The sequence below is a fragment of the Phaethon aethereus genome (assembly GCF_964289735.1).
Source record: "Phaethon aethereus genome assembly, chromosome: 18".
Taxonomy (NCBI): domain Eukaryota; kingdom Metazoa; phylum Chordata; class Aves; order Phaethontiformes; family Phaethontidae; genus Phaethon; species Phaethon aethereus.
In genome coordinates this window covers 9501274-9513654 of record NC_138594.1, presented here as the reverse complement: position 1 = coordinate 9513654, position 12381 = coordinate 9501274, and the positions used below count along the sequence as shown (strand labels likewise).

The following is a 12381-nucleotide window of genomic DNA, read 5'->3' as shown; positions in this document are numbered from 1 at the left end:
CTATAAAAGCAAATTAAAAAAAAAAATCTCCAGTGAAACAGAAGGCCAGAAATATTCTGCTTTGGAAGACTTTGTTTTGAAAAAAAAAACATTAAATTTCATACTATATTATTTTCATATTCTTTCACAGACCAGTAACCTGTCACAGTCTGAACTACCAGAACAGTCAACTTCCCTTTTAAAATATTTTTTTAAAGCTTTGGGCAAATCTGTATTCTTGAAATTTTAATCAAAATTGCTAGGAATTCATGGAGAAACATACCTACTTTTTAACTTTCATCTGCTCACATGAAGACTGCTTCTAGAAGCTTTGTAGTCAACTGCAGTAAATAGATGCCTAAAGATCCAGGGAAGCACAGAGGTGACTTTTTGAAGGCACGTAATGGTCTGTGTTACTATTTTGAAGGTTCAAAGTTTGCTATTGCTGCAAGTGGGGAAGCATATAAATTCACAACTGTGCTGTTTCCACACCGTTAGTGAATATGAAGGAGCTCCTATAACTCTCCATTTTCAAATATCGTAACAGTGCGTAATTTAAATGTCCTTAAAACTTCTACAAGATGAGGAAAAGACTCTCTTGCTCCGGGAGAAAAACAGGCTGTATGATTTAATCCGACACCCCCCCACCAAGTGATTCTGCTACAATCTGCACAAAGATTCATTATTGCAGAAATGCTCTGTGCTAACATGACTCAGTCTCTCCCATTATGAAAGCCATTGCTCTCCAACTAGTACACAGTGGTCAGTGTTGTTTTCATGGTTAAAATAAGCTATAAAGTTGGAATAAATTTGCCTTTATGTTTTAATTCTGCATTAATTTGTATTTGTGCTGTACCCTCTCATCTCTGTGAGCTGCAACACCAAGATCAGTAGGGGGAGCTCACCCTTTATTTGTCAGGGTGTGGGGGTTTTTTAGTGGAATATCAAAGCAGAGAGACTATTGGAAAGACAACAGAAATCTTAAAATAGAAGAAACAGGTCAGACTTAATTAGAGACTACTAAACATACCAAGAGCCTGGTCCTGCAAACACGTCTGACTGTGGAACCTACCAGCCCACAGAGCACATTAGAAATAACAGTTCCGCTCAAGCCTTTCAGTATTACAAGTGGCAGAAAATATTTACTGGATCAGTACGATAAATTCAGTACAGCGAAAACTGTAATTGACTCCACTGAGCAAATAGTAATGGATCCCATGCTGTCCCTGCTGAAATCAATGCGAATTCAGCCTTTGAGTGATGTTCTGGCTGCTCTCAAAGTCTCTAAGCAGTGCTACTTAGACTATCCTGGCTTTGACACAGCCGCTAGGTAAGAGGGTACAGGTGTTATTTCATGGCAATTGCTCTCCAGACTGATGCAGTTGTTAGAAATAAAGCCATGCAGTGAGCAGATAGAGAGCGCAGCTTCAGCAGGAGTCAACCCTTCATATTCTGGCATTCCAATGAAATTGCTGCAAAGCTTTAAATTTGATGGCAAGCCTGTCCCTGGCTCTGGCAGCACCTAACTGTGTGGGGAAAGCAGCCTAGATAGCAGGGCCTCAGCACAGATGCTGAGGGAAAGTCCTTTAATCCACAAAGGACCAGCAAAAAGAAGCAAAGCTTTCCATAAATAGAAAGCACCCTGCCTGTCCACTATTCCACCCCAGAGACACAGTGCGAATGAATTCCTCCAACACAGTTCTCCCCTCTAGCATAGATACCTCCACATGAAAAAGTCCTCTCCATCACTTCCAAAGGCCCCTGCAGTTTGTGAGACTCCTCAGCACATCCTTCCCCACAGTTTCTGCTACTCATCAGTTAAAGAAGATTAATTGGCTTTTCCACTCGACAGTCCCAGCAGCTGCTGTGGAGGTACATGATTCACATGTCATGAGGTTTATCCAGCTCAGAAGCACTGAGGAGGAGGCAAGGCTTGATGTCCACTTGTAAAGGAACACAACACTTCATTTGTACCATGCAAGAGTGAACAATGCCGGGGTTTATAGAAGAGAAAGGCCAAGCTGCAGATTTTAGGTCCAGGGTTTGGGGTTTCTCCTTGCAGTGAGTGCTGCTACCGATCAGTTACAGAGCAGACATTGAGCACTCCAATGTTTGGGATTTTTTCAGGTTCCAACATTTAGTTTTTCTCTAAGATCCATACATGGATCTGAAATGCTGAAATCAGTGTCATCAGTAGTCAATTCTTTACCACTGAGATTTGAATCTGTTGTCCTACATGCTTCAAACCTCATGCTTTAAACAAATTCAAGGCACTGAACTACCAAAACCCCACTATATCACCTCTGTGCAGCAAAAAATTTCTTCAGCATACAATAAAGGCAAGCATCTACGAGACAAATTAATTTGAAGTCTCAAAAATAAGAAATACAGTGAGGCATTAAGATAGTAAAGCTTGAATTTAAACATTTGGCTTCCAGTGCTAAGAATAACACAGCTTCATACTCCATTATTGAAAACAACCCTGGATTTATAGTAGGATCCTATTTTGCTCTGTTAATCTGATTGCCCCAAGCAACTGCAATAGGCTGAGATGTCAAAGAATCGTACTTATAATCTGTTGCTGCCAAGAAAAATTGCCTTTTTTTGCTAACAAGCCTGCTGCTACCCCTGGGATGTGGCTACTGAAAAGTAAGAGGTAACAACATGGTGGAGGCTTTCCATTCTGAAAGGTAGATATTACCTTTCTGAACTTTAATATGAACAATTTTATTTTTAAGAAAAGTATGGCTGGTAGCTAAAGACCAATAAAACTTCCATGCTGTGAGGTAAGCAATAGAACCAGCTTTTCTAAAGAGATGCTGTGAAAGTAGGCATAGCAATGTCTTATCAGAAATAGATACAACTGCTCCTGCGATTATACACGCTTGGCACTGACACTGTGTAAGTGTTGACAATGCTAATGATGTGCTAAGAGAGCTCTAGGTGATGCTGCAGAATTGGATGATTCCTCTGCATCTGTTCACATATACATACTAATATACATCAAGTGTATGATTCAGACCCTACTTACAATATGCTCCACATAAGGACTTTAAGCAATTCGTAAACTTGGAGTGCAAGGTATTCCAGAGAGTTTCAGAGAGTTCAGTCATGTCCTTGCAGGACTAGATCTTAGGATATGAATACATGGATCAGTTCCCACAAGGTTAGCAAGGATGAAAACTCCAAGGCATCATCACCCTCTGGTAACTGTCAATACGCACACGCTGTCCCTCGCAGCAAAGGAAACACACTTGCCCACTCCTTCACTGAGGGTACTGCCCACTGTGGACAAGGGCACAGTTATGTGATGAGAAGTGGCCCAGAAGAGATGTTCTTCTGGGCCACATCTATCCCTTCCTGATCATATTTTGTGCATTTGTGCACATCTTTAGACTGTGAATTACAGAGGACTACCAGATGATTTACAGAGCTTATGTCTTATTTAACCGAGAACCCAGTTTGCTACAGCATTTCCTGGACAAGCAAAACCTCTAGTATGGACTTTAGTGTCTATACACTAATATATTAACTTTCCTTCTGGGCATTCATATTGCCTTCTCTACAAACACATCAGCGTCACCTTGGAAGGTGTCTCCATGAACACGGACTGAGAGCAGCTTCTCACTGTAATTTTACATAATTATACACTGTCCTCAGCTGCTGTAAACTTTAATTAAAATTGCTGTGGTGTTACATTCTTGCATCATTATGGCTTTGAAATAATCTCATCATAGCAGACTCTCCAGAGGCTCACGATAGCTGTGACATTCACTCTGTCCCTGAAGTGAAGCCTCTGGGCTGTGACAGCACTCTGTCACTTTGCTAAGGACATACTATGTGTCTGGAAAAGGACAGACTGGATTATTTTGCTATGGGAAGCCAGAAAACTAAACAGCAGCAAAACAGCTAAAGTCTCTCTTGACTGTTTGCTTTGTTGCCCTCCGGCTAAGCTATAAAGCTTAATAACGTCTATGTCTTTTGTCAAGGATTGTGTTTCCTTGCAAAGGAGATGGTTTGATCTACCTGGTCTCTGTCTTCAGGGCTTGCATGGCCAACCTGTAATTAACCCTTTTCATTCCAATACATGTCCCCAAGTACTCTGAAAACATGAATTAACTACACCTTGCAGATACCTCAAGAAGTGTATAATAGTCCTATATTTCCTAGTAAAGAAACTGAAGTCCTTAGGTAAATCAACAGCAGAACCAGATGAGAACCTGGAAGTATCAGACTTTGTCGCTGCCTGCTAACCACAAAGCTACTCTTTATTCTGCTACATTTGTCTTTAAACCACATCACATTTGTTCTGAAAAACTAACAGTAAACCAAAACACAAGCACCTGTGGATGTAGGAACTCTAGCATTGCTCACCATTGATACACGAGATACACAAAAAGGAAAAATCTATCAGCTCTGTTCCCAGAGTTGCCCTGCTGTCACTACAAATAACCACACTCAAAAGAGAGGATGTCTTTGATCATTACATTTTCTGCAACGAGAGAAACATTAGTGGATTATTTTAAAGAAATATGCACATACCTTTGATGGCAAAAACTCCGTGACAGAAGTCCTTAAAATTGATTCTTCCCAAATCATTTGGGTCCAAATACTTTGCCAGTTTTTCCACCTGTAAGAAAAGATCATAAAATATGTGTTGAGCTTGGCACATCTTCTGTTGCTCCATTGGTCTATATCTTCTACAGAAGACCTCAAGTGGAAGAATACCTGTAAAGTTTACTTGAATCAGCCAACAAATCATTGTGCAACAAGAAATAATGTCCTGTAGTTGAATTATCTGGTGCTAAGGCATGTACTCTGACCAAAACTTCTGCAGCTGGCACACATTAATACTCCCCTATGTGGATCTCAAGAGCTTAATATGGGGTGAATGTGTGACCTAGCCTCCCGTTTTTGAGCAGGGTGCTAACAGAATCTCCTTCCCTAGGAGCCCTTGCTGTGTATGCAGCTCATAGGAACTTAAAACCTTAGTGATATCCATCCCTCTTATCAAAAGTTATTGGGGAAAGAGAAGGGACAGGCAAAGATGTGCACTACCCATAGTAGCCTCATTCCCTGAAGAATCTAGACTACAGGAGAAAACTCATTGGGCACTTGAGATCAAACAAAACTTCCTTGCCACAGCAGAGAATACAAGTTTTGTATAGGAAAACAGAAGTGTATTAACAGCACAAAAAGATTCATGTGATAAGACACAGAAAGGTTCTGGTCAGTACACTATGCAAACAAGCAATGTACTTATTGCTTATAATCTCATCTTCACAGTTTAGCCTTTCTGATCACTACTCACCATAAAATGAGATTACACTGAATTTAAACACAGCTACCAAATTGGCATTTGCCCGAAAGAAGGTCTGGCCAATTTTTCAGGAGGGTTTTGGGGAAGATGGAGAAAAGCAGACTCAACTGGAGAGGCTGTTGTGTGTTGTGTTGTCTAGAATAAAGGAATAGAGAACCAAGCAGCTGAAGTAGAATAAGGAGAGAGGCATAACAGTCCAGGGAGGTGGACGCAGTGCTGGGACACCCCAGCTGGCTGTTCTCTCTGTGATAAATATGCTGCATGACATTGTCTAAGTCCCCTCATGTCCCTGTGCCTTTGCCTGTTGTACCTAGCAGGTACCCCTCACTGAGGCAAAGGCAGCCTCTTGCTGCTTGTAAGCAAGCTCACAGTCAGCTGCAGCACAACTCTGACCTTGATCTGGGCCCTCCAGACACCCTGGAGTATAAACAAGATGAGTGTACAAGGCAAGGAATGCAGGCACGTAGGATGCTGCACAATCCTGGTAACTACAATGTGAGCTCAGATATGTCAGTCTGAGCAGCAACAAAAGCCCAGCTGGAAAGAAATGCAGCAAATTAATCCAGATGACCCAGTTTCTCAATTTTCTGGTGTGTTTTTTTTTTTTTTAACACACTAGCAAAACCCTAGCAGTATCTAAAAGCCCTGCAGATAATACACTAATATGTACGCATGACACTTCTTCCTTCAGATTCTCTCAGTGCTTATAAATTCACTCTGTGCCAATAAATGCCATGATCAAGCAAAGGCCTCATTTGGAATGAGCAAATGTGGATGAGAAAATGCAAAAATTTTTACTCACATGCAAAATTCTATGTTGAAAGAAAGGAACAATTTGATCCTTACATTGAATCCTTTCCCCTCTCCTTTTCTTAGGAAAAAAAACCTGAGCTCAATTAGTCAGGGCGAATAAGGAACTGTATGATGAGTTCAGACCCCATGACAAGTTAGAATCCTCTTAAAACTTTCTCATTGCAGAAGGCTTCAACAACTCAAGTCCTGCCAGCCAGGCAGCAGAGCCCAGCTGCCAGCTATCGTGCGACTCATGATCAAATTCCTACATCTGCTATCACAAGCGATTACTGTAGCCTCACTAATTTATAGCAGCAGAAGACATGTTTCTGTTTCCAAAACACAGCCACTTCACCAGAAACTGTAGTGTGCGTTTGATGCATACTAGACTATCTGGAAATCCTTACTGAAACCAATTAAGTAGGGACATGCTTGATATGGGAAACTTGGGTCACTGTTAATCCCTGCTCACCTTCACAAACAACATACGATGTTATAAAAAGATGAAGAGTGGCAGAAATTCCTTTCTTCAAACTATTTTTGGGTGCATTCAAAACAGTACAATCAAACAGGCCATTGAGGCTAGGAGCAGCAAAATTTTACAGCTGAAAATCATCCTGACCACTGTAGTCCCTTGAACAGGTGGCAGATGTGTCAGCCTGGTGTAACTCAGCCTGGTTCCAGAGGCTTTGATGAAGACCTTGGTGTGGCCACTAGCTGAGCATCTATTCCTTCATGGATACAGCAACAAAATAGAATCAGACACCAGTCTTCTAGGTTACAAGATCAGCCTGGAACTCTCTCTGACAAATGGTAAGCTCCCATCATTGTAATGTAAGTAAATACTATTTTAGATGCTTGGAGAGTTGCTTTAGAGAATCCTATTTGCTGTAGGTCTCTTGCTAAAAGGCAACAAATTTTAGGTTTTAGGTTTTAATGTACAGGTTCCTGCAGCCAGCTGGGAATCCTCTACACTATTTAATATTGTGGTATAATACAGCAGTGTCACTGAGTGTTCCCAGTGAATCTGGCACATTTTTATTTCTCAAAGTTGATCCAATGATTTTAGTCTACCAGTTGCTCAGACATATAAAATTACATTTTTTATATCAAATTAAATAAGATGTTATATGCCTGGGTGTGTGTATTATGGACGAACAGAGCATACGTTCACATTTAGGTCTAAGCAATGTCTTAACAGTAAATGAAATTATCACCTGAGCAAAGTGCTTCAGTTTCCATTTTCCCCTAAATCTAATTTTGCAGGCTTTCAATGAGATTTTATAATGCAAATAACTGACATCAGTGCAGGAGATGATGAAGAATTTATAAAAGAGCCTGATGGAATTTATGCTACTAGTGCTCACATCTTCAGCCAGTGCTTCAACACAGCTCTCAGCACAGGTCGGGGGCTACAAGGATTTTGATCAACTAGGAATACATTTAGGTGGATACTTGCATAGAGTTTGTGCATGCATATGCACACATGTATTGTACATAAATCCCTGCATATTTGCACAGAGTTTTAAGCCTGTAGTGCACTTGATAATGTGTTTTTACCAGTAACTTTCTGGGATAAGGCAAGAAGCTCTTCCTAGTTAATTCCAGACTGAAGGCATTAGTTAAAATTAAGGTCAATTTGAAGCTGTGGACGAATAAACTATGCCATCACAGCTACCCCTAAATCTTCTTTGCTGTCCATACTGTGTCAACCATCCTTCAGCTTCACTTTGTAGAGAAATAATGTCCTATCCTCCTCCTTCTCAGAAAGGGTTGGCTCCCAGCAATTAATCACAAGTTCTAACACTTACTTATTGCCTCAGAAAACATCAAGGGCTTGTCAGCCTAACTGCCAGGCTGCGTGACATCGAAGCCTTTTTTGCAGTCAACAACCCCTTGGGCTTATAGCTACGGTAGCCTGCTAGCACACGAGGAAGCAGCGGCCTTTCAGCCCTGTTAACGGAACAGGCAATGCAGCCTGTTTTTGCACATGTGGAATACGCAGGCTGCACCAGTCCCGGGCACAGTCACACTCCTGAGCCCCCTGCATCTCCTCTGCTGATCCTATTGCAAGGGACGCAAGACTGTAAAACCAACTGCTGCCAAAATTCAGTGCTGAAATGACCGTGTGATTGTTGTGATACCTACAGGCAGCATAGGGAACACACCAGTGTTTTGGGCTGGGGACAGACACTTTTCTCTGCATTGCTGCACAAAGCAGTCCCACACCATGTGGGACAGCACAAACAAGGTCTGGATTGCAAACTAGTTCTTCATTGTAGGAAGAGGGCAAGGACAGAAAAAATTAGCTGCAGGCTCAATAATCCAGCCGGTTCTTTTGGCACTGCAAGGGCCTCTCTAATGAACACTTCAGGAGACATCCAGTGGTCTCAGAGAGAAGACTTAAATAATTTTTGCTTTGGGAAACAATCGGAGAAAACCAAACCCTCTGTCCCTATTGTTTAACTCGCTTGGATGAATGAGTGATTACCCTTTCAATGCAAACATATTTCTCCATTGTAATAACAGGTCACTTCAGCCAAAGCATTTGCCTCCTCTCTGTTGGGTTTCCCAGCTATACTGACTGCACTGCAAAGAGATGTTTGCCCCCTGCTGCTTTCTGATGCATAAGAGTAGGCTGGGAACACTTCAAAGAGTCTCTACAATGAAAATAGAGGGACAGGTTCAGTGTGAAGAAACAATTCTGAAACCAAAACTGACCAAGGCAGAGATGCATATTAATGACCAGGAATCGGCAGTATGAAGCAGCAGGCAATAAAGTGAGGACATTCTTCCACCAGGAAGTCTCTGGTTCAAAATATAAGTTTTGGATGCAACAGAGGTGAATGGCTGAGGCTTTGCAGCACACACTTTTGTAGGCAAGCAGGCTGGCTTAGGTCAGGAACCAGGAAGGGCTGGCTTCTCAGCTCTAAGGCTACGAGCAAATGATTTACAACCCAGCTCTATACAGAGACTGAACACAGTGAACGAAGACTCAGCAGGAAATCTGCCATACTAAACCCTACCCAGGAAAGATGAGAGAGCAGTAACTGAGTCAAAAGGCTTAACACATAGGGGCCTAGGCTGCTGCAGAACCGAGTCCTGACATAGGAGGAGAGCAGAGGTGAAATCCCGATGTCAGCGAAGCCAAGGCAGAAACCTGCAGCCAGCCCAGAGGGTGCTCAAAAATGCACCTGCAAGGGTTTTAAATCCAGTATGCACTGGGCTATTTGTGTGCCCACAGATACTCAGCTGTGCTGTCCTTTGCTCACTTCCTTCAACAGGGGTTTCTGATGGTATCCTGCCATGCAACCCTGAAGTCTAATGTTTTCAGAAGACCGGGCGTTTTCACTGAATTCAAAGTGTCCTAAAAATTACAAGGGAAGGAGGGCATTTTCCTTTGAACTCCATCTAGTCATTTTGTTTTAACTCTTACAGGAGGAGTGAAGCAGGCAGAGGCAGTGAGCTTGCTGAAATATTGTAACCTTTTTGATTTTGGTGCCATTTGGGTATGAGGAAAAGATTTGAGTTTTGGCAAAGTCACCCAACTCGGCAACTAGGAAATGCATTTCCACAGTTTCTTCAGCCCAAAGTTTTTCTCTATGTTAGCTAGAGGCACCCCTAACTATGTTGGGGGCAGCTTTGAATTTACTGCAGAAGAGAACTTTCCATTTCCCGGCTCTGCTCTGGGAAAGGTGGGAAAGGTTCCCTCCTTTTTCCTACTTCCACACAAGAGCACCAGCTATGAGGACAGACCCAGCCATCACTGCAGAAAGGAAATCCAGAGTGCCTTGTAAAGCATCCTCTGTGGCCCTACTGCCTGGGACAAAACTCCCATCTAAATTGACACACCTGCCATCCTGCTAAGGATGCAAAGCAGGAACCTGTGACTAAGACGCTGCTCGGAACAGAGCAAGGAGCCAGTCACAGGCACGTACCAAGGTGTGCAGGGGAGTGAAGTCACTGCAATCTGCTGCTCTAACTAGAGGCAAGGGGAACGTTCGTTAGCCTTTGCTCAAGCTAATTCCTTTCCCAGCTTCACTGAGCACGCCTGCTGTCCCAGGACTTGCAGTGCCTCTGAGTACGACCACATGCTCTGTGTGACCGTGCATCTAAATGACTGTTAAGAGAAAAAGGGAAAGGATTTTTGTAGCAGAGGGAGTGGAGGAAGAGGAGAGAAGAGGACAGGTCAAACAACCTAACAAACCTAAGAAGAGATTTACTGAAACTGATCTTTTCTTGTGAGTGAGTTCAATACAGGGGCACCTCCCAGCCAAGGAACCCTCTCAGGACTCCTGGACTGCTCTTGTACTGCTGCTGCCAAAACAGCTAGGTAATTTTTTTCCAGCAAAGATTTTCTGACTGGAACTGAATCCTGCTTCCATTTCCAGGCAAGAAGAAACTCGAACCTCTACTGACCTCAGTTAACTTTCTTCAAAAACTGACCAGCACAGAAGAGATTTTGTTAACACAAAGAAAATTTGTTAAGATTCAGATGTAATTGAGTTCTGAGGGACCCCACACTGGCTCCATCCACTGAAATCTTACAGCAGGATCCAAGTCACAGACAGAAGATGCCATTTGAAAAAAGGAACTCATCTCAGCAGTTCACCTTCATACTGCAGGAGTCTGTGAGCACATCTCACACTCAAGTGCAAGCAGGGAACACCTGGGAGCTGTGAGAATGGCAAGACAAGCACTTGCAGGAAAGGCCAGACTGTGCTGCGGCAGCGACATTTGGACAGGATCTCCTGAAGAAGGAGCATTTGTGAGAAACCTCAAAAACCAGAAAAAGATTAAATATGTAAATGCTGCAGGGTGGAATTAGAAAGGTTCCCACATGACTTATACGGGGAGCAGCAGAACTGCACTCAGCCTGATTTTAACAAGCTGGCCTTTTTCACATCTGGGGAAGGGGTGTAAGTTTACATCTTCACAGTATGAAATGCAGAGGCAGGACTTGTGCCAGCTGAGCAGTGCCAGGTAATTCAGCCACCACATGTGCTAAGACCCATCCCCAGCTCTTTATCCAGTCCCCAGGTTCAGGCCTTTTTAGCATCTATGCGGTCCGGGAGCTCTTCAGTCAGGGTCTTCTTCAGTAAGTCACCCTCACCGTTGCACAGGGCCATTTGTTTCATCCCCCATCCCAATCTAGGGCCTTGAGTAACAAAACAAGAGTTACTCTTGCTGCTGTGTCTCAGTAATTCCTTGCCCCTGTCCTCTCCCCCAGCCTGCTTTCTCTTTGCTCTGCAGGTCCTGGTCCTACACTACTTCACTCTGCAGTTGGCCACAGCCATCTAGACACCAGCAATTCTTCACCTTGCCTTGTTACAGACAACACTAGATACAGGCTTTGTTGTTTCCTTGCCTATATAAACCTCCTAAATGATGAATCTAGCTGTAAATTAGTTCCCTCTAAAGGGTTACTACTAAAAACAACCTGCCATGCCAGAGGTGCACAGGCTAATGGGTGCTCAGGAGACCTGTTAGTGCAGGATACCAGTATCTCTATTGGGGATTTGACAAGACTGGTCCTGCTCTGCAGCTATTTGGTGTTCGCATCCACAGACTGGAAGTATAAAACTATGACGATGAAATTTGCAGATGACAGGCTGATAAATAACAACAATGCAGACAGTCTCACACTCCCTCTGGATAGCTTCATAAATGAAGCCCATACAGACAGAATATATTTTAAGCACCACCAGGCAAGGTCACAAAACAGAAAAGAATACAAAAGAGAAGGAAAAGGAGTAACACATCTACTGAGATGAGGCCTGTCTTTTGATAAGCTGGGATTTATAGCTGCAGGGGAGAGGAATGAGGCTTCTCTGTGATATTCTGGCAATTCTGGGAAGCAAAAGATGAGGGAAATTATTTTACATAGCACTGGAGAAACCGATACTAACACAGTTGTGGTACCCACTTTCATAAAAGACGCTGAAAACCCAGACAGGTTGCAGAGAACTAATATAACATTCAGGCTACCTTGTAACTTATAAGTAATTCATACCACTGCAAACAGCATCACAAATTTCCATCAGCTGCTGTCTGATCCCAAAATGTGCAGAAACATACATCATTACTGGAAACAATGGCTTTGAATTTGCTACAAATTTTGATTTCCAGCATCAGTCATTGCCCTTGGTACCTTATCAGCAGGCTTCAAGCCTGAAAGTTGGCTTGTCTGTAAGTTTTCTGTAAACAGAAACGATTGTTTCAGTTTCTGCTTTAACTGGGGACACCCAATTTACCAGCTAGAAGGCAGATTTTGTGACTGTATTCTAAAT

At 42.7% G+C, this 12381-nt stretch overlaps 1 protein-coding gene across 1 annotated transcript in view; it reads right to left on the bottom strand.

Moving 5' to 3' along the window:
- The window catches only part of RAB11FIP4 (RAB11 family interacting protein 4), a gene marked incomplete at both ends in the record, with an annotated part of 120894 nt that overhangs the window by 73904 nt on the left and 34609 nt on the right, over positions 1 to 12381 (bottom strand). The window contains one exon of the mRNA XM_082008306.1: positions 4522 to 4609. Coding sequence (XP_081864432.1) covers positions 4522 to 4609 — 88 coding nt within the window. The remainder of the gene's footprint in view (positions 1 to 4521; positions 4610 to 12381) is intronic.